The sequence below is a fragment of the Chamaea fasciata genome, unplaced genomic scaffold (assembly GCF_029207755.1).
Source record: "Chamaea fasciata isolate MVZ Bird 193981 ecotype frontalis unplaced genomic scaffold, bChaFas1.0.hap1 SCAF_14, whole genome shotgun sequence".
Taxonomy (NCBI): Eukaryota; Metazoa; Chordata; class Aves; order Passeriformes; family Sylviidae; genus Chamaea; species Chamaea fasciata.
Window position 1 is genome coordinate 8,885,557 of NW_027094099.1, and position 21,427 is coordinate 8,906,983.

Consider the following 21,427-nt stretch of genomic DNA (forward strand, 5'->3'; position numbering starts at 1 on the left):
ACATATCAATTCTTATAAGTGAATGACATATGATATTCATAAGAGAAGTGATGGTGTGAGCTGCAGGACCTGTGTCACAGATCTGTGTGATGACAGGATCTGTCTGAAGGAGGGATTTTTATTATGCAGTCTCACTGCTTGACACCTGGAAAAAGCCATGTACAGTGCCAGTCCTTTGAAAGCACGCCTGGGCGATGTCCCAGGCGCATCCCCTCTGGAAGTGACCGAGAGCAGCTCCCCCGTCCTGCCCGGCTTTGCGGAGACAGCGGCCGGCCCGGGTGCGGGAGGGGTCGGCGGCGGCCCCGCCCTGCCCCGCCCCGCCCCGCCCCGCCCCGCCCTGCCCCGCCCCGCCCCGCCCTGCCCCGCCCCGCCCCGCCCTGCCCTTGCCCCGGCCGCGGGCGATAAAAGCGCCTTGCGGCGGGCGCGGCGGGGCGATGGAGGCTGCGGGCGGGCGGGCGCTGCTGGCCGCCGTGGGGCTGCTGTCGGCGCTGAGCGCGGCGGGCACGCTGTTCCTGCTGGCGCAGTGGCGGGAGCTGGGCGCGGCGCTGCGGGAGCTGGAGGCGGCGGGGAACGGCTCCGTGCGGGGGCCGCCCCCCGAGCCCGCCGCGCCCGCCGCCCGCACCAAGCGCAGCCGCCGCGGGGAGCGCGCCCGCGGACACGTGCGCGCCGAGAGCGACGAGATGCTGCTGATGCTCACCTACTCCATGGTGCCGGTACGGCCCCGCAGGGGCTGCGCTCGGGCCGGGGGGTCGGGACGGCCGGGGCTCGACCCGGCTGCGGCGGCTCGCGTTTGCCGCGGGCCGCCCGCTCCTGCCGCGGCGGCTTTCCCTGGAGAGAGCACACGCACCCGATGCTCTGCCCATCGCCTGCTCTGTGGATGCTGGGTGTCAGAGCTGCGGGGCCACGGAGCTTGCAGGGTACCATCCAAATTTACAAACGAGAGTTACACAAAGGAGGGAAGTTGGGGATTTAGTGAAATTCCCGTTGTTCCCGGTTTTTAAAACTAACACCGCTAACAGATCCCCCCGTGTGTTTTGTGCTGTTCAGCATCTCAGCATGAGGCACTGGACATCACCTGACATCTCTTTAAAAGTGACAATGCCCTTCCAGTAGGTGTTACATTTGAGGTAGTACTTGATGGATCAGGAGAACTGTATGTCCTTTCTCTGGCAGAACAGCAGTTTCTGCACATCAGTGAAAAGATGATCTTGCTCAGTAGGAACTAATGTCATGTAGTTGAAAAATTACGTAGGTTGTATAGTTGAAAAATTTTAAATTGGTTGAAAAGCTTTTGAGTTTTGAGCTAGAAGAAATGCAAAAAAAAAAAAAAATTACTGTTGACGGAACCTTAGTAGAAACTGTCCCAGTGAGGATTGTAGGTCTAGGTGCATAAAAGTGTAACTTACTCACGTACTAATATTGCTGGTTTAAAAAAATCATTTAGAGCAAATACCTCTTCAGTCATGTTCTGATGGCTTTTTTTTTTTTTCTTTTTTTTTTTTTTTTGGTAATAAACTATTGCAATCCTCATTTTATAGTGATAACATCTCCATTAATATTAGGGCTAATGAGAGTGTCAAGCACAGGTGTTCGAAGCATGGAGTCTTGATAATGACGTTGTTTGGGGTTTAGAATGATTTTTTTTTTTTTGCTAGGCAGTTTAAGTCATTGTGCTTTGTGTTTAGAATTTGCAATACAAGACTTCTGCAAAAAAGTAAAAATCTGTAAAATCCCATAGTTTTGTAGTCAAAACTGTTTTAAAAACAACTTCTTTTAGGAAGTCATCCCTGAATTTGGCAGGTGCAGTTTGTTTTGCTCTATCTGATAGGAATGACTTCTTTGAGTCTAAGAGATCCACAAATAAAATTGTTGGGGAAAGGATTCTGATCCTGACAGGGCTTGAAGCCAGTCAATGCCATTTACTGTTAGGTGCTCAGACTGGGATCATTAATTGCAGGTGAGTGTCTGGATAGTTTTGACAGTGGCCATTAAATGTGCTACTCTGCTCTCAATAGGTACCATGAATGGATTACAGGAATTTTATTGCTCTCTCCAAACAGCACTGAGCACATTGTGTGTATTTGAACAGCATGTGGCCAGACTGTGCCCTTGTGCCTCTAAAGGTCCACTGTGGCTACTGCTGTGGGTGATGTGTTTCATTTAAATCTGAGTATCCTGGAGGGAGCTGCCTGGGAGGGTTTGATGCCTTTTTGTTCTTACTCCCATCAAACATTTTTCATTCTGGCCACTGCTCAGGATAGTGTGTAACTGTGTGCAGAATCACTTGCTCAAGGGGAAAAAAGTCCTTAGAAAAATATTCAAGCACCCCCTCCTCCCACTCCTGTATTTCTGTATTTTGAATCTAACTCCCACTAATGTAATTTGAAGACTTGGCTACTTTTGTAGTGTGAGACAAAGGTCCTCAGAGTTGGAGGGATGACCCCTGCTACACTGGTGGCCCCTGATGAACGTGGGCCAGAACAGAGGCTTGGCCTGAGCAGGTTCTCTCTGGCAGGGGAGGCATTTCTGCAGGGCCACTGCAGGTATCAGTGTCCCACTGCTCTGCACAGCCCCTGCTCAGGACACATCCATTGAGCCCACTGTTCATGAATCTTGGAAATAACCACAGGCATCAAAAATCATGTTAGCTTTAATAACATTTTAAAATGCTTTAAAACCTTTTTAAACATTAACAGCTTTAAAAGCATTATATTTCATTAGGGCCTCTTATTCAAGTATGCATATATTTATTTTGTAAGAGAGTAAAAATAGGAAATTGGCAAATCTGCTGCTGCAGAAAGGCTTGGGATGGTAACAGGCCAGTAAAATTCAAACAGTGATTTAAGACAGTGCAAAAGATGGTGGCTATCAATTATCTGAGTAATATTTCATAGTTTAGGTTTTTGTGGTTTATTTTTTTATTTTATTTTTATTTTTCCATCATTTCTCCATGAGAAAACTAAGATTTTAGCATTTAAATAAGATATTTTTATCTGTAGCTTTTCTTAGTGATGATGCTGGCTGTGAATGGTCTGCTCATCTTTCATAGCTAAGCTGGAAGTTGTGTCACAGGCTATTTGCACTTCTTGAGTGCTAAGTTTTTTAATTGTCACCTGAGTTGCACTGACTTGTAAAAGTAGTGCTGCTGAGATAACTGGAGGGCTCCTAAGCAAGTTGTAATCACTTTAACAACCTCAACAGAACTATTTAAATTAAAATGCAGTTGGAATTGGAGTGCACGTGGGCAATGTGTATTTTACACATTACAGGATAGAAGCCAAGTGTTTTTGAGGAGTGTGAGGGGAAAGAAAACAAGCGTATTCTGATATTCAAGACCAGTTAGCACTTCTCAGCAAATTTAAATTGTGTCTGAAATTTTAAATGTGCTGCTTCAGTACAGTCTGGAATCGGCACATTTTCAGTATGTATCAGAACAGGAACTCTTTGTCAAACATGGTTTGATTTTGCAGCAAAAGGATACTTTCCATCAAAGTAATTGTACTCTATTTGAGTCTGCTAGATTTTGCAGCTGGAACTAATGATGCATTAATTTTAGAAACAATGATTGACAGTGGCAAAAAACCTTCCTAGGATTAAACTTCAATCTGCCCTTCAGATTGCCTTGCACTTGTTCCTTCTGTCTTTTGGGACTAGTGCATTCCATTAATTGTAAATAGAGTAGTTGTACAAAGATCAACAAATGTGAAGCTCTGGGTAAATGGTTCATAAATTAGCACAGTATGCACAGCCCTGAAATAGTGACCCTTCATTTTTCTGGGTATATTAGACTTTCCCACAGAGAGTTGAGGGACTTCCATAGTTCATGGTCATAATATTTTTATTTCTGCTGTTTGTTTCAATGAGCAAAATGTTTTAGTGTTGACTCTAATTATGCAGGACATGTAATGTGAATGTTTGCCCAGCCAAGGACTGTGTATTTTGTAAAGATGACTCCTCTATTGATAAAACTTAGTGTACTCTAGATTAAAAGCATCTTTATGAATGTGTCTTCCAGCTTGGCATAATAAAGCCTTGTCTTTTTGCTTGAATTATTTTGAGTGGATGAAGGTCCATTTCAAATTTGCCCATCTTGGTTACACAAAGATAAGAAATTGCCTACTTGGAGCACAGGTCATCTTTCTCGCTCGACATGCTACATTAGAAAAGTTTCCTTCACTTAATACAAATATAAAATAAAATTGAATGCAATTTTTATTGGCTGATATTGGATTTTAATCCCTTCTACTGATAGAGTCCATGCACGGACAACCACGTGTGTTCCAATAATGCGTGAAATTTAATGGCTAAGTGATGTATGAAGTTTTCTGCCCAATATTTTATTCATATTTTCAGTAAGGATTAAACTGAGGTCTATTGAACAGAGTCCTATGAGAGAAACAAAGAGAAGGATGGTGTCACAGTGTTAAAAGTATTCTGAATATCTTATTTTAACAAGCACAGAAGGCCAGTTGTATCTTTGGTTTTGGAATTATTTCTGCAGATAAAGTGAACCAGGTGCTTCTATGAAATACATTGTTTTCAACTTTAATTTCTTTGCAATGTTAGGTCCGAGTGATGGTGGATTTGTGTAACAGCACTAAAGGAATATGCTTAACAGGTATGTTTGTTGCCTTAAGCATTACACCTATGTTACCTCCAGGAACACAGAAACAGCATCTTCAAAGAACCTGAGGTCAATAACTGCATCAAAAACCTGCTATTTACCAGAATTTTTTAAAAGATTAATAGGTATCACTTTGGAACTTATCTGTACCCTCTTAACATAAATGCTGGAATTTAAGGAGCTCAATTGATGCTACCTGGAGCCATTTCTCTTTCATGCAATTTTCATAAACAAAACTTTTAGACTTGGGTGTTTAAAATACCGGTGGAGGTTTAGTTATAATATTTTTGTGTGTGTCACACTTCAGGCCTAACACGGGAGGAACATGCAGGGGGTAGAAAATTGCTCCCATGGTCACAGCTGCAGTGGAGCAGTGGCATTTAGTGAACTTGTGTTCCTCAGCTGCAGGATGTCTCACATGTCACCAGTGAGGATCTGGAGCTGCTGATGGCTGAGCCACAAGAAGGTGTGAAAACTTTTGTGGGGTTTGGTGACGAGTGTCTGGCAGCAGGCAATTTAAAAGTTACGCTCCAGCCTTGAGGTCTGTCACAGAATGAGTTGTGGTCCTTTTGGAAATGAGAAGATTAGAAGGAAGACAGTTTCTATGAGTTAAGGAAAATGCTTCACTTGCTGTCTGGACTGACTTTTCAAATGGCAATAAGGTCCATTTGACTCAACTGATTAAACATAAATGAGAATTACCATTGCACACACAGATGTTAAATGACATTTCTGAAGTTGTACATCACTTCTGATTGCAACAGTGGCTAAACCACAATCTAAATTTTGGGTTTTTTGGGCTTCAGACTTGTGAGTTCATGTTACTTGGTGCCTTCTGCACCTTTTCTCTCTTAACACCATTAAATGAGTGGCTTTCTCTGCCATAGGCCTCAATGACATTTGTTGCTTTTCAAGCACCTTTCTTACGTATCTTAGGCTTGTACAAGGAGCCTCAGCTTTAGGGATGAGGAAGTAATTCAGTGCACTAATGGATGTTACATAGTGGAAGAAATGGTCATTTACTGGAAAACTGGCAGAAAGATGTTAACTGATGTTACTGCCTGTACTGATTAAAAGGGAGATGATTCCTATAATGGATTCCAAGTTGTTGAATGACTGAAGCAAGTCAGATTTCTAAATGTACCAACCAGTTTCTGTGGGAAGCTCGATCCAGACTGGAGAACTACCACATGTGAAAAGCCTGGCTGTTGATAGGAATGACAAGAAATTTTTCTTTCAATTTAAATAGTCTGAGTCCTGAACTGCAATGAAATATCTGTAAAACACAGAGAAGCGTGGCATGTATTTTTAATGTGTATTTCCAACAGGATTTTTAATTGTGACATTCATCAGTATTGTAAAGCCCATATTCCTCCACTAGAACAGGTTTTTGGAGAACACTTACATAAAGGAAATATGACTGAGATGTCTTGCATCCATGGCTTTGTGAAGATACCAAAGCCCCTGATCGTGAGGTCACATTGCAGGGGTTGTTGCCAAACTTTTATCAATTGAAATTTGAAAAAAGCAGAACATGTATATGTAAATGTGTTACTCTTTTGCTGAGTTACTGCTAATGCTCAGATAGTTTTTTATAATACAAAGCAGTTAGACAGATGTTCATTTTGAAATTTGAGAGATTTTCTTACACTTTTAATTATCTAATCTAGTGCTAATCAGTTCAGTTGGAATTGGTTTGTTTTCTTGCTAGGTTAAACTCACCATTTCTTCTTTCTTATGTTTTTTTTTTTTTTTTTTTTTTTTTCTTTTTTCCCTCTTTTTATAGGCCCCCCAGGACCCCCAGGTAAGACACTTGGTCAACTGCAGTAACATTTGGGGGTAATTGAAACAGTTGCTGGTACAAAATATTTAAAAACAGAAATGTATCTTTCACAAAGTTGTTTTCCTTTGCTAATTAGATTAAGAGACAATTGAATGACTGCCTGTCTTTATAATGCTTGTATTTAAATCAGTCCATGGCCCTTCTGAGGGAGGGGGGGTTTTAGACATTTTAATTTTCTAGTGGAGGAAGTGGAACTTTTGATCAAAACCAAATTGTTTAAGTAGCATCTAGGTGAAGAGATGAATTTATATGTTAATCTCCCAAGGAAATAGGTATTATAATTTAAGAATAAAACCATTTTTAAAAAACATATTGGTTACTGATTACACCCTCCCACCTCCCACATAAATTTTCCTCCTTTCTTATTTAATTCTGTCTCAGTTCTCACTCAGGTGTTTGCAAGGCTGTGTTACGAATGGTTAATTGTTTTCTTTCTGAGCTGCTTAGCCTATGGGTCTGCTTGCAGTTATTCTCTGTATCAGTATAGAAAAGTATGAGTCATGTTTTGCTGGGGTTTAAAGATATATATAAACATGCTGCATGTAAATAGATTAGATTTCAGGGTAACTTGCATTCAACAGTGAAAATTCAGTTATGCTCCTTGGTCTCATAAGGGCCTCCTGGGCTTGATGGACTGCCTGGCTACAATGGATCAGATGGAATCCCAGGAACTCCAGGACAAAAGGGGGAACCGGGAATAAATGGGAAAAGAGGAAAACCAGGTACAGCTTCCCTTCATATTAGGTTACAATGCTGCTTTGAAATCCAAAGAAATTACAGCTATCCAGCCAAATACAGGTGAAAAATACAACTAGAGTGAGTATGGTTTGTAGTAAAAATATGTATTAATTGGTGCTTAATACTGGAGCAGAGCCCTTGATATTGAAATGGTTTTTATTTCTAGGTTTGCCAGGACCCAAAGGTGATCAAGGACAGAAAGGAGAACCGGGAGAAATAGGTTTACCTGGCAAGGATGGTATGCCAGGAGGAAAAGGTGCAAGAGGAGCCAAGGGAGAAAAGGGGGATTCAAACAATGATGTGATATTAGAAGGTATGGAAAAGTGCTCTTGGGAGTCCTCTTGCAACAGTGTACTTGACAGAAAAACATATGCTCTGCTTCTGAAGCATGAATGTGATTGGCAAGGGTAGGGCCAACCTGTATAAATATGGTTTATATACACAGGGAAGCCTGAGTATTGCTATGCCCAGGAGACTGATCTCTTTGCAAGGCAAATCTTCACAAAAACCTTTCTGCTTGGCCTCTGGGTTGAGATGTATGTGAATTTCACCCTTTCCAGAATGCTTTCATATAGTTGACTTCCTCCTGCTCTTTATTTCAGCGTAGTTTTATTTTTGTATTAGAAAATGAGGGGTGGATTTCCACTCAGGAATACGTGAAGCAGCCAAATATAAGCTGTGTAAAATGACAGCAGTGTAGCATCTGAAACTGTAACTCTCTAATGGGCCTGTAATCCAGACACATAAAATGCATTGCTGTCCTACTCCTTGTGAAGCCCTCTCTGGCTCACCTTCTAACAAACAGCATTTCAGAGGGCTTATTGCACCATATTCTGTACTCAAACCTCTTAAGAAAGAGAGATGTTCTGTGGATGTCCTGTGGACACAGACAGTTCTCTGCAGGTTTCCTGCTGCCTGGGGAAGGGCTGTGTCCTGACACTGTGTTTTGTACACAGGTGCAAAAGGTGAACCTGGACCACCTGGGCCCCCTGGACCTCCTGGACCCCCAGGGCCTCCAGGTAAACGTAAAGGTAAAGCCAAAGCAGAGCTCCAGGAAAACATCTACAGCAGCAAATGCACAGGTGAGTGTTTTCCAGTGTTCTTTTCCATATTATGAATGGGTTCACGATTAAATCACTGCTTCAAGGCTCACAAAACAGTAAGCATGAGTTTAGTTTTGCTGGCATCACTAAAACTGCATAAGCTTAAAGCTGAACATGTGCTCAGGTGCTTTGCTGAAATATGGTTTGAATAAGGCAGTAGGTTACCTTCATGTTTGTCTTTTGTATTTGCTAATGCTCAGGCAAAGTATTTACAGATGGTGTTTTCTATAAGATGAGATAAATTTGGAAAGTAAGAGAAACGCAGTTGAAATTTTTTGGCTTTTAAATAATGAAGTTTTAATTTTAGATGTAAATATAAACCCCTGATTTGGGACATTGAAGTGTCAGAACAGAGCCCAGAGAGCCTCCTTACAATGTACAGGAGAGAGCTGGAGCAGAAATCTCATCCTCTTTGAAATTCAGAAATCCATGAACTGTTGTACGAGATAATTGGGTCATCTACTCAGGTAGCCTCTTTTCAAGTGTTGAGACAAACTGAAATGCTTTGGAGGAAAAGCTCTCTGATGGATTTTAAATTGCAGCGTGAAAAAGGGAGTTACATTGAAATATCTCTGCAAAGATGAGAATGAGCTTTTATGTTTTATGACTCAGCAAACCACGAGATCTTATTACCAAAATTCAATGAATAATCCAGATTTTGTAATTAAATACTTATCTCTCTTTCAAGGAAAGAGAATGCATATGCTGAATTACAACCATAATTAACTTAATGCATTAGAATACAAGCTTGGCTTTTTTAAGTTAAATTTTGAATCTGGTAAAATTTAATTTCTTCAAGGGAAGAGAATAATTAGTTGGAAGTGCAGGTGTATTTTTTCTCTCTGGTACTGTTAGTGATTTCTGAAACAAAACATCTCTGCTCCATCCTTCCCACCTTCCCCCAACAGACCAAATGAATAGTTTTAATGACTTACACACTCCATTAACTCTCAACCAGAATATTTTATTATAGGAATCAGCAGGATATTAATCTTGGCTTTTGATAGAAAGAAAGTAGTGAAATTTTCCCTTAAGAATCTCTGATTGGAAACTGTCTCTTCAATTTTAGTTGCTTTCTAATCCATGCAGCTGGAGGTATTGCAAATATTCTCAAAGGCAAATAGTGCACTCAGCTCTGGTACAAACACTGACCTGGCCCTTGGCTATCCCATAGTTTTAGATAAACTGCTGTACAGGGAACTGCTCCTTCAGTCAGACTCAGCCCAAGAAAAATCAACTTCTGCATTGCAATTTATAATTTCTGCTGAGTGATTTTGTTTTTTTGAAACATTCTGGAAGTATTTTGAGATCAGAAGCTGGAAGGGGATCTTGAGGGATTGGTAAATTCTAGCTGTAGGCATTCAGCTTACCATGGCTGGGTGGACTGTTTGTGCCTTACTTGGAGATACACTGTGATCACTTGCAAACTTTCGATATCATCTCACCAAATGCCCTAGATAATGCATGGGAGAAATACATGTTGTTCTTGTTCCATCTTGGAGTAGTTTTCTTCTGCATGAACTAAAGGAAGATATGACCTAACAGAAAAAACAACAATTCAATATTATCTGTCCTTTCTTTCCTGAATGTCATGGTACCCTTTCAGCATTACTTTATTTTTTTCCCTATTTTTAACTATCTTTGTCACTTAAACTTCTTCACAGACCTGTAAATCCTAGAAATATATTAGAAGGCAACCATGAAAATGCAAGTCTAAAAAATTTGCAGTGTCAAGCAGTGAGAAATGCTGGAGATAAAAGTTAAGAATGAAATTAGAAAACAAGGTTACAATGAAACCAGCAAAAAGCTGAGAACTGTTGTCTGTGGTTATTCATTCTAAGCAAACTGAACTGTGTCACACGGTTTTAAGGGCAGAAGAAATCCCTGGCTTTATAGAAAAGGGTCCATAAGTAATTTAATTCAGGCATTGTTTTAACAGTGAATGCTAAGAGAAAATCCAGCCAGTTACTCCTTAAATTCTTGCAGGGTGGGGAAAAAATATTTCCAGGTGTTTGATTCTAATGTGAACCATTTCTACATGTGTAAATAATATAATGTGTCATTGCCCTTAGTATTTCATCCTGTTTCTTTATGGATGGCATGGATGTCAACCTTTAGTGGCACTATGTATTCAGTGCATATGTTAGTGCTTTACTGCTGTCTTGGGCATTAACAGCATGAGCAAAACTTTCTGTGCTCCCTAGATCCACCCTCTCTGCTGGTCTGTGGGGATCTGTGAATGAAGATTTTGAGTTTAACAACTACTCTTTCCCAAGAAAATGTTTTTGGTCTTACTACTCAATCAGCCATTTTCCAGCTATCTCAGCTGTCTGAAGCTATCTCATGAACAGGGCAACTCTCCCTAAGTGCCTACTCAGAAATTCACAGCTAAGGAACTACATGTTGATTTAATTAGTTACTCTTCAAAGTTGACTGTCAGCCTGAACACATCATTTGCTTGGCAGAAATGAGAGCAAGTCTTTTCTTATCTCATTTTTTGACCACAGCAAACTAAGCTTTTTTTTTTTTTTTTTTTCCCGGATGAAGCAAAATCCCAGTTGCCATTCCTTTATTTTAGTGGAGTCACTGATGTGCCTATCTGTCACGTCAAACAGGGTAAAACATGTAATTTTTCTCTTTTTCCCCCCACCCTAGGTGAGACATGTGCTGTACCAAATGATGATACCCTCACTGGAAAGGCTGAAGACAGAATCCCAGGTCCTTCAAAAAAAGCTGGTAACCTACAAAAAGCTGGTAACCTACAAAAGCTACCAAGTGTGGCTCAAGTGCTACTTTCTCTCTGAGTGTCACAGATCATGGACATGTGCTTTTTTTCCACTAGAATGTGTCATAACGTCAGTAGGAAGTCCTGTTCACTTTGTCAGTGTACAGCAAACGTTTGGAACTTGGATGAGGGAACCTGCAAACATAAGTGATGAAAGGATTTGGCTCACCGTGCATTTTTTAGGTATTTTTAGTAGTAGTCGCTGACCAAAAATCTGTTGTTATCCTGACATTGCTTTCTTAATCCCTTCAACCTAACCTCATAAGAATGATGAGTTTTTACCCACATCTTTTTCAGAACATTTTCTGTATTACCTGTTTAATACTTGACTATATTTAGGGTTGGAGGCATTTGTAGTATCTTTAGACATTTTCAGAGTCAACACTAGACTTTGAAAATAGCTTGTTGTCTGGGGTTTTTTTTTACCAAATCCAAGTTTAAATGTCTATTTGTGGCTTTTTATCTTCTTCTTTCAAGAGTTTCTGTTTCCTATGGCTTTACTTCCCTAAATTATAGCTCGGAGTTTTGCCTTTTCATTTTGTGAGGCATGAAAATGAGTCAAATGCTGTATAAGCTACATTTAGAGCAGGAAAATGTCCAGGATTTAAGTAGGAAAAGGAAATATTTCTGCATACACATCAACTGTTTGGAATGAGGGCCCATTAGGTATGTGGGAAGCAGGCTCTTGATCATCTTTTCTATAGATTTTTTTTTGTGTGTGTGTGTCTGGATTCTTTTTTCACATTCCAGCAAGTTGAATCACTATTGAAAACACAAATACAATTGTTTTTCAGATAGTTGATTGAGATGAACTTTCAGTAAAGACTGAACTTTAGGACAGAGATCTCAAAATTAATGAACCAAATGGTAGTCCTTTTTTTCAACATGTTTCCCCCTTTGTTTAGGGAACTACATAAAAGAATATGAAAATTCCAATGCCTTGCTGAATGACAGCTACAGGATCATTAACATCACGGGATTCTTCTACGGATGTGGTCATGCAGTACAAAACAATCATCTCTACTATCAGAAGGGAGGAACCAATACCATTCTGAAGTAAGTCAAAGATACTTGGCCTAAGACAAGTGAAGTTGTGAAAGGAGGAGCAATGGGTTAGAGGATCAGAGCTGAACCTTAGAAAAGAAGACAATTCTTGTAGCATTTTGTGTTTCTTTTTGGTCCTACCTAAATAGTAAGAATGGAGGAATGGTTCAGAGCTCTTTCCAGAACAGAATAACTCATTATTTCCAATCTGTAACTAGAATATGGGCCACCAGCCTTCCAATTTGTGTGTGCAGATGTTGTGGGAAGAGGAAAATAGGGAGAATAGCTCAAGACCACTACTCTGTTGTGACAATTCTTCAGGCTTTGTTCAGCCCTGTGTCTCAGGGGTTCACCTCGGCAGTTACCATGTCATAGAGCAATAGGTCCCAGGACGAACAAGATGCCATGTGAAGAGAGGACAACAGATTCTTCTCTTGGCTATCCTGGAATCTAACAGGTTCCATTGAACACTACATTGATTGGGCGTTCTTCAACTTGGATTCTTTGCTGTGCTCATAATCACAAGAAAGAAATGAGAACTGACTAAGGAATTTCAGTACCAGAAGAGGATTAGATTAAGAAGAACAAGCTGTGCATCAATGCTACCTGCATCTGAGTCAGAAGTGGTTCAGCTGCAGTGTGGGAGGCATAGGTGGGTGGTTTTGTGACTGTGGTCCACTCATGAAACTTGGCTTTGCAGAGCCCTTGCTGTGCTCTGCTCTGGTTGGCAGCAGCAGGGAATGCTGCTGGCACAGAGGGATGCACTGAGGCACCTGTTGAGGACAGGGCGACCTGGAGAATTGCATATTCCACTGGGGAGGGGTGGCTCCAGTGTTTGACTTCCTCATCATAAGAAGTTTCTACTACTTTCTTGCTATATCTCCCTGTACTGGAACTGGGAATTACATCTCTTGTTTCACTTTCTACTGAGGACAAACAATACGAATCAACACCAAAATCTCACCTTGTGGGAAGAGCCAAAGACAGTCCAAGGGCAAGTGAAAGATTGCTTGTGCTTTCAAGTTCTTACACGACTCTGATGTCTGAGCCAAGAACATTTACTATACTTTGATGCCTGTTCCCAAGCAGGTGCCAGTGCCGCCTTCCTATATTCATGTGGATGCCAAGGAATGTGAGCAAGCTGCAAGGATTCTATAATATTTATTCTGCCAAGCTCACTTGCTGGCAGCCTCCTTCAAACATCTTTCAGCTTTTTCTCTGGTGGTCTGTAAAAGACCAATACAGTGATAGGGTAGAGATTCCTCACCTTTGCTTGCACACTGTTAATTGGGAAATGGCTTCATGTACAGATGAACACCAACTATTTGTGAAATTTTCAAATCCTCTCAAGGAGCTGCTGAGAAATGGCCTTTCTGGTGTGTTCGTCACTGAGATTATTTACCTTCAGCACAGACAGAATGAGGCACTATGGATTCTGTGACAGTGAAGTCCTTGAATTTGGGCTCCATAAAATCTTCTGGGAGTTGTTTTGTTTTAATGGAAAGTATAGGTGAGGATCTGGTTAGTCCATTTTGCAAATCTTGAAAAAAAACATTCAAAAGGAGTTTCTTGTCATATTTAAAAGCTGGTAAAACTAGGTTTGTTTGACCCTTGGCAGGTTTTCTCATGATAGTCAGACTCCCAACACTGTGATCGTTTCATTCTTTTTACTTTGTTTCGTAACATTCTTCACTATCTCTGTTATTTTTGATTGACTTCTTTGATATTAGTGATCAGAAAAGTGTTTGTAGCTTGAGTTCTGGTGGTTGATGAAACTATTAGACTATATCTTATCATTCACCCCAAGATGTCAGAAGATTAAAGAATTTCAGAACCATTTGGAATTCCAGGCTGGACCATCCCTGACTGGGGGAGCCCAAGAGAACCTGGGAATGAAATTTCACTTTGTTGCTCCCTTCAGGATTTTCACATATAATAGGAAAAGATGGGGTGTGGTGTGCTGCAGAATTTGTGTATTTCCAATGAATCTTGAGATGCTTTCTATCTTGTTGGCTTTTTCTAGCAAAGAATCCTGAAAAAGATCTGCATTTCTGAGTGACTAGTCCTGTTGAGGGCTGTCCTTCTAGCCCTTGAATGAGGTTATTTACAGATGTTAAGCAATTAACAAGATTAACAGGGTTGACACGCGTATTTCTCAAATCTCCTCCAGCCTTTAACTGTTTTTATTATTGCACATACATGCTGCTGGAACATGGAGTTGCTGCAGATATGAATTTTACAAAAGCTGAGGGGAACAATCTAAATTGGTTATTCCTGACTTTTCTTAGGATGATTTTTCCAATATATGCTATCTATGCTGTTTAATTAGAAAAATTACTCTTCCAATATTGTATGTTCCTGGATCTGTTCCTGTGATTAAGCCTGTCTTTTCAGAAAAAATACTTGCAAGTGTAACCGATTTCTTTCTTGAGTAGTATTTTTCCTTCCTCTATTTGAAGCATGGAGCTATACAGTGAGAGAGAAGTAACTGAAACGTGCTTCTCTGCAGAGGGCATTATTTAAAAAGATAAAGTCACACTCTCCCTACCTTTGCTGAAGCCCAATGTTATTGGGTGATTAAATGCTGACAGCAGATCTGTCTTGGGAGGAGATGATTACCCTCCTAAACCAGTAGAGGAACATGATTTAGCTGCTCAGTGCTCCTGCCCTCAGATTATCGATCCATTAAGGAATTTCAAGGAATAAAAAGAATGTCATACATCAGAGATGGAAGTATTCAGGCTGTCCCATTGAGGCCAGCATAAGGTCACAATTTTGGCTCTGCAAAAGTAGATTTTTATTCCTTTGATGTCTACTTTAGTAAATCACCACATTATCTGAACTGTTTCTATCAGAGGAGCTCTAAGACTAGGTGAAGCTGCCCAGAATTCCTGCTGCTTTGGTCAATCACATTTTCTCCCTTTAGCTCCCACCTAGTCCAAAGCAAACTTTTGTATAGATTTCACTTCTCAATTTTGGGCCTTCACCTGGCATCCAATTCTTTTTTATACCCATTCCTTTTAGTTGCTTCTTTCATCCTAGTGATAATAAAGCTCACAGACTAAATAAAAGTGAAACCTACCAAGGCAAATCCAGGCTCTTGAGCACCTTTCAGATTGGTTATTCCTTTGTAATTTTCTCCTGGTGTTTTGGAAGGTTCTTTGAGAAACTAATCTTAAAAGACATCAGAATGGTCCTTGAGCAAGTATTTTCAACACGTCTATCAGTGATCGACTACCCCGTGTGTGTGATGAGCTCTGATCACCTGTACTGAATCCTTGCTGTATCTCATTTCAGATTCGGGCTCGATAAAGCCTCGCTGGGCACTCTGCTCATCGAAGATGCCTTACACCATGGCCGCAACTACCTTTTCTCTAACTCCAAAACCTATTTCAACATAGCAGTGGATGAGAAGGGGCTTTGGATTATATATGCCTCCAGCACTGATGAAAATATAATGGTAGCACACGTTGATGAAGAAAAGTTCTCAGTCATTCGGCGCATCAATACCACCTATCCTAAGTCCAAGGCTGGTAATGCATTCATAGCATGTGGCATTCTGTACGTTACTGACACTAAGGACATGACAGTAAGTTTTGCTTTTGATTTACTGAAAGGGAAGCAGATTGATGCAAGGTTTGAGTTACGGTCTTCACAGTCTGTTCTTGCAATGCTCTCGTACAGTCTGCGAGACAAGAATTTGTACACATGGGAGAATGGGAGCTTAATGGTATACCCAGTCCATTTTGGCAGATGAATGTATTTTCACATGCCACCTTTGACTAAAGGATCTATTTAAAGCTCTGTGACATACAGATGGAGGTCTCTTTACTTGGTATCATTTCTGTTTGCTGATGGTGGTTTGTGAGTATAAAAGGGAGAATTTATTTGTTATGAAAGGCAGATCAGGTGCCTTTGTATAAACACAAATCAATTACATAGGCCATCCTCATCTTTAAAAAAATTGTTGTTCACTATTACAGCATAGACATACTTCTGTTTTCCCCATTATTCAGCTGATAATTGTGTCTAATGTACATTGATTATTCCATGGTCATGTGCTCAGCAGAGACTATTTGTAACTTTTATTTACACTCGCCTTCTCTGCAATCATTTTCTAGTCAGTGATGATGGTCTAATACAAACATCTAAATAATGAACTCCTGTGTGCAAATATCTTTGTTACTTTCATTTAATTTCCATTGAGTCTCTGTGACCATTTTTTCTGGACAAAGGTTTAAAGCTTTTTAAAAAATGGGAATGGAAATACTTGTTTAAATAGGAAAAAAAGAAGAAAGCTTAAAATTTGACAAGTCAAATCAAGTGCTAATAATCAAAAGCAAAATCCAGCTAAAGTACAAGGAAAATAGGAATAATGACATTAAATACTGAATACACATGAACTGTGTTTCTTAAGTGGAGAGTTGGATGAAAAGTAGCAAGGTTTAAAATTAAAGACATAACCTTTATGATTAAAATTTTATTTTTAACAGTATTTGAGTTTCTTGTGTTGCTGCAGACTCTTCCTTGGCTCCCACTGCCACATAAACTACACCAGTATAACTTGCTTATAACTCTTTTAATTACAGTAAGGCATATCCTGAAAATAAAATTCATCCACACAAATGAAATCATAAATGAAGGGTATTTTTTTTGCCACTATTTTTAGAATCATCATACTACTTAGTGACTTAATCTGTTGTTAACTGTAAGTCAGAGACTGCCAATTCACATGCAAATTTTTGAGAGTTAGAGGTGAGAAATAATAGGAACTTTTTGATTTTAATTTTGTTCTGGTATTTCAGACTTCTAAATTTAACATTGGAACAAAAAATCTCTACTGTTGTTTTATGTATCCAGATTCAAAATCATGCTCTTGGAAAACCCTTATGTGAATTTCTAAGCTGTCTGTACATTTTGCTAAAGTTCATGGAATGTGCCCAAATACTTAGAAGCAAAGTGTTATTTAATCCTGAACTGCACTGAGCTGCTTAATACCTGTGTGATCCAGGCCCTGTCAAAGGGATTAATAAATTTGGGAAAGTCTGTGCCTGCAGAACCTTGTCTAGCATATGTGCTGGAAGAATTCCTCTGCTGCAGCTAAGCTCCAGTGTGTGACACAGGGATAGCTGGGCTCTTCTCAGGATACTTGCTGTTATCACTAAGGCCCTGCATGCTAAGGAGAGAGATGCAGAAGGGAACAAAAAATCGTAATCAATACTTTGAACTAGTATATACATTAAAACTCACAGACTAACAATTCTATCTATACCTGTATAAAGAGTGTGACACTTCACACACCAGAGCTACAGTTCTGTGGGATGCTTGTGACTTCTGTGGTGGGTGTGGGGGTTTTGGTGGGTAGGTTTTTTCATGTTTGTTTGATTGTGGTGTTGTTTCAAAAATTGAATTGTGGTACTAATAAAGTAAACATTTTCAGCTAAAATACCCCCAAAGTCAGCAATATACTTGGGCAAACACAGTTCAAGTCAGATGTGATATTTTCTAGATAATGTACCTATCTCAAAGCATGGTAAACTTCTGCATAAAATGGTTGAGACATTGGATCAACCTCTTGGAGAAGGAAGGCCAGGAAATTCTACCTCTTTTCCTCTTCTTCTTGCAGTTGTGGAACTTAATTCTGTTAACCTTGTACTTCTCAAGAACAGATGAAAATAAAATGTAAACAGCTAATCTTTTTTATTTCAGTACAGTCTGAGGTCAAGTTAAAGCTAACGCAGGAAGAATCCAGTCAGTGTACTGGAGATTTAGATAAATCTGTTTAAATATAAGGAAGAGTTCTAGAATGAGCTGTTCCATGAAATAAAAGTAATTTATTTAGCTTACAAAGGGAAAACTAAAGAGTGACATTTACCCTTCCTTCTTTTCATACTTCTCCTACTTCACAGGCTCCAATTTAAAATCACCTTTGGAGAAAGGTGCTTTTTATTCTAGCATATCTTACAATACAGCACAGACATCAAAATTTCATTGGAGGAATAAGACAGTTTGTTAACATTTAAATACACAGACATCCATTCCAGTCCTTGAAGAACATGTTTTTTGTTTACAACAGAAAAATACATCTGACAACAGTAGCTAGTTATATTACAAGCAAACAATATTGAACTCTGCATAGTTTATACAATATACTCTGGTAATAATTTAATTACCAGTTTTATCCACTATTTACTAGCTGGCCACATAAAGCCTGACATTCATCTGAAATGTGGCATTATATGTTCCATTGGTATCCTCTTAACAGCTTCATTTAATGAAGTATTTTCCAGACAAAAGATTTTCAAAACTAAAAGCTGACTAGAATGCTGGATGTCTTCACTACAAACATTTAGTGCTTACAATACATTCCTAAAGTAAAGGCAGGTGTTCAATAGAAAACATAGCTCAGAAAGAAAGGAAAATACTGTGCAAATTAAACCCCATCGCATTTAAAAATGTGTTGATGTGCAAGTTACAGTATCAACTGTGCAATAATACTAACTCAGCATAAAGTGATACATCTCTCACAGTACGTCCTTGATTGCACATGTTCCACGGCGTTTGCATCCATTACACTTTCTGCAGAAATCAAATACACTGAGTACCCTTAATTAAAACTAAACTATTTTACAATGAGAAGTTGTATACATGCTTCATTTAGTGGGAAAAACTGGAATAAAAGTAATCAGAATCACGTCAGAAATGCTTACTGACTTGTAAAGCCACAGTGCTTGTGAAGTGACTGACAACTGTCAGGATCTTTACAACACTCACAAAATGCAGCTTGTGGGTTACTGAGCAATAACCCCCCCATGACCAACAACACTGGGTTGAATTCCTTGCTTTTACAATCCAGTACATGCATTTCCACCCCAGTGATCCTTATGGGCATATTCAAAATATACCTGCTGTAAAAATGTTCATTTTCTCCCCATAATACTTAATGCTGCAGTAACTGCTTTGAAAAGAAACACAATGTTTTCTTTCCACAGTGCATATCACTGTGTTTTTAGCTACTTATAGGGACATTATAGAAACCAGGATTAGCTCACAGAATGCTACAGAATGTCAAAAATGCCTGAAGGTACATTGAAAGCATTGGGAAGAACCCTCATTTTCAGCGTGCCATCTGCTCCACAGGAGAAGATACGATTGCCTTGCACAGTCTCAATCTGGGTGACACCAGCACCAATATTTCTGAAAAGGGATTGCTTAGCATGTTCGTTTCTAAATGAATGAATTAAATTGTAGCCAGTCAGTCTCCACACCTGTACCAAAAGAATGACAAAAGCAGATGAATATTAAAGGATTTGTATTTTCCCCTCTAATGTTTCAGATTCCTAGCTGTTCTAAACTCTGTTCAGCAAAGATAAACGATAATTTTTTGTTGCCTCACTGAAACAATTACTACAAGTCCAAGAGTCTTGAGAGGCTCCTACTGCAGTGTAAGGCTGCCTTACTGTGGACTAGCTGGGTATTGGACAGGGTGAAGCTTCCCTGTGTTACCTGAACTGAGTCCTCCTCCCAGCTTCTCCCCATGAAAGCTGCAGAAATGGACAGGTTACATTTTCATCCAAGATGACTACTCCAGAGAATAAGCTGCACAATTAATAAGCATGCAGAGTGGGAGGAAGCACAGCTGCCTGTTGTGTCCTAAGTAGCAGAAGCCTCATCAAGACCAGAAAAGCCATGAAAGCCCCTATTAAGCAGTCCTCCAGCTAAAAGAAAAACTGTATTCACCTTCTCTTTATCATGCTGTATTGCCTTCCTTTAGTATTCAGGAAAAATGCCCCTTAAAACAGGGACTGTATTTCTGGTTTGGTTTTTTTTTTTTTTAAATTTTTTTTTCATTTTTTGAATTTTTGTTTACTTCTTTTCATGTTAGTGTTTGTTTCTTGCTACTCTGACCTCTCAGTAGCTGTCTGGGGCTATGGCATCAGGAGAAAAAAAATAGAACTTGGTGATACAGAAACTTTACACAATGTTGAAGTTGCTGAGCGCCCCCTGTGTTACAAAGAAATGTCCAACGGCAAAGCCAGAACATTTTTAAGTGAGAGAAAAACAAAGGTTAGATCTCAGAATGGTGCAGGTTGCTTTACCCACTTAAAATCAGTCTCACAACCTTAAAAAGACTATTCTTTGGTGGAGGACAAAACCTACTTGCTTTAGAAGTCTACCAGTATATTTCAGTTTACATTGTAAATATAAAGCAGACAGGCTGTACATCAAGCGTAGGTTTGAGGTTTTGGGGTTTATTCTTGTTACTGCATCTCTCTGGCTGTTTACATATGGCAATACACTACTTCAGCCAGACACCCTCCTCCAGGACCCAGCTCCTTTATCTGGCCTTACCTTCATGTTGCCTTCGGCCGAGCCCGTGACAAAATAGTCCTCGGAAGGATCCAGTGCAAGGGCCTTCACAGCTGACTCGTGTGCTTGGAAGGTGAAAAGGATTTGCCTCTGTCTGATGTCAAAGATGCAGATATATCCCTTCCTACCTCCAGAAATGAGCAGTTGATGCTTGGGTGCATACTGAAGAACTGTGGCACCGTGGTCATGACAAGTGAAGGCTGAAGAAGAAGGATGTCAGAATTGAACAGATTTGAAACTGTAAGTAGCTCTCAATCTTAAAATGTACTTCTTCTATAAATTGCTACCTGAATATTTTCTAACTTTGCAGACACATTTCCTCATATGGGTAATGTTTAATCAGCTGACAGCTTATTGCTCTCATAAGAGATGCCTAGATCTAACGCACAAGAAAGCATGATATGCAGTCTAAGTTACTTTAGAATACAGGGTCATACCTGAATTTAAAATCTGAAAAAATATAAAATTCACCAAATGAAGTTCAGGTAAATTCCTGATTTAAAAAAATATAGCTGAACTTGAGCAACCTGGTCTAGTGAAAGGTGTCCCTGCTCAGGCCAAGGGGAGTGGAAAGATAATATTTTTAAGGTCCCTTCCAACCCAAACCATTCTGTAATGTTCTTTTTTCATACTTTTCCATATAGAGCAGATTAATATGCTAGAGAACATGCAGAACCAGTCTGGTGCATGTTTTAGTGTGCAACACAAACTTACACCCGTTCCCCAGTCTAAGGTTTTCCCCTTGCCCCAAATGCACACACAAGCTGTATTTCCTTAGTCAATAAGAAGCAGAGGTTTAATTTTCACCACAGTACTTACCATGTATAAGACTGTTACCAGATGAAACCAAGGTGTCCCAGAGGCACACATTTCTGAGGGAGAAAAAAACCAAAATCATTATGGCCTATTTCCAAGTAATT

At 39.8% G+C, this 21,427-nt stretch overlaps 2 protein-coding genes across 3 annotated transcripts in view; one reads left to right on the plus strand and one right to left on the minus strand.

Moving 5' to 3' along the window:
• Window positions 1-434: 434 nt before the first annotated feature.
• Window positions 435-16,632, plus strand: GLDN (gliomedin). The gene is made up of 10 exons (XM_066196533.1): window positions 435-713; window positions 4,567-4,618; window positions 6,411-6,428; window positions 7,082-7,189; window positions 7,372-7,518; window positions 8,162-8,287; window positions 10,964-11,044; window positions 11,151-11,276; window positions 11,999-12,149; window positions 15,435-16,632. Exons 1-10 carry the CDS (start codon window positions 435-437, stop codon window positions 15,892-15,894), a joined length of 1,548 nt encoding a protein of 515 aa, XP_066052630.1. The 3' UTR covers window positions 15,895-16,632.
• Window positions 16,633-17,951: 1,319 nt separating this feature from the next.
• DMXL2 (Dmx like 2) overlaps window positions 17,952-21,427 on the minus strand; it is a 47,950-nt gene continuing 44,474 nt past the window's right edge. For both annotated transcript variants that reach the window (XM_066196532.1, XM_066196531.1), the window contains 3 exons: window positions 21,327-21,379; window positions 20,490-20,707; window positions 17,952-19,405 (listed from right to left, as the gene is read on the minus strand). In XM_066196532.1, coding sequence (XP_066052629.1) covers window positions 19,196-19,405; window positions 20,490-20,707; window positions 21,327-21,379 — 481 coding nt within the window. In that variant the 3' untranslated portion in view covers window positions 17,952-19,195. The remainder of the gene's footprint in view (window positions 19,406-20,489; window positions 20,708-21,326; window positions 21,380-21,427) is intronic.

Excerpts from the sequence above, each read along its gene's own strand:
- GLDN (XM_066196533.1), top strand. The coding sequence starts at position 435 with ATGGAGGCTGCGGGCGGGCGGGCGCTGCTGGCCGCCGTGGGGCTGCTG. Across the intron at positions 714-4,566 it reads TCACCTACTCCATGGTGCCG|GTCCGAGTGATGGTGGATTT; the intron begins GTACGGCCCCGC and ends TTGCAATGTTAG. Across the intron at positions 8,288-10,963 it reads CTACAGCAGCAAATGCACAG|GTGAGACATGTGCTGTACCA; the intron begins GTGAGTGTTTTC and ends CCCCCACCCTAG.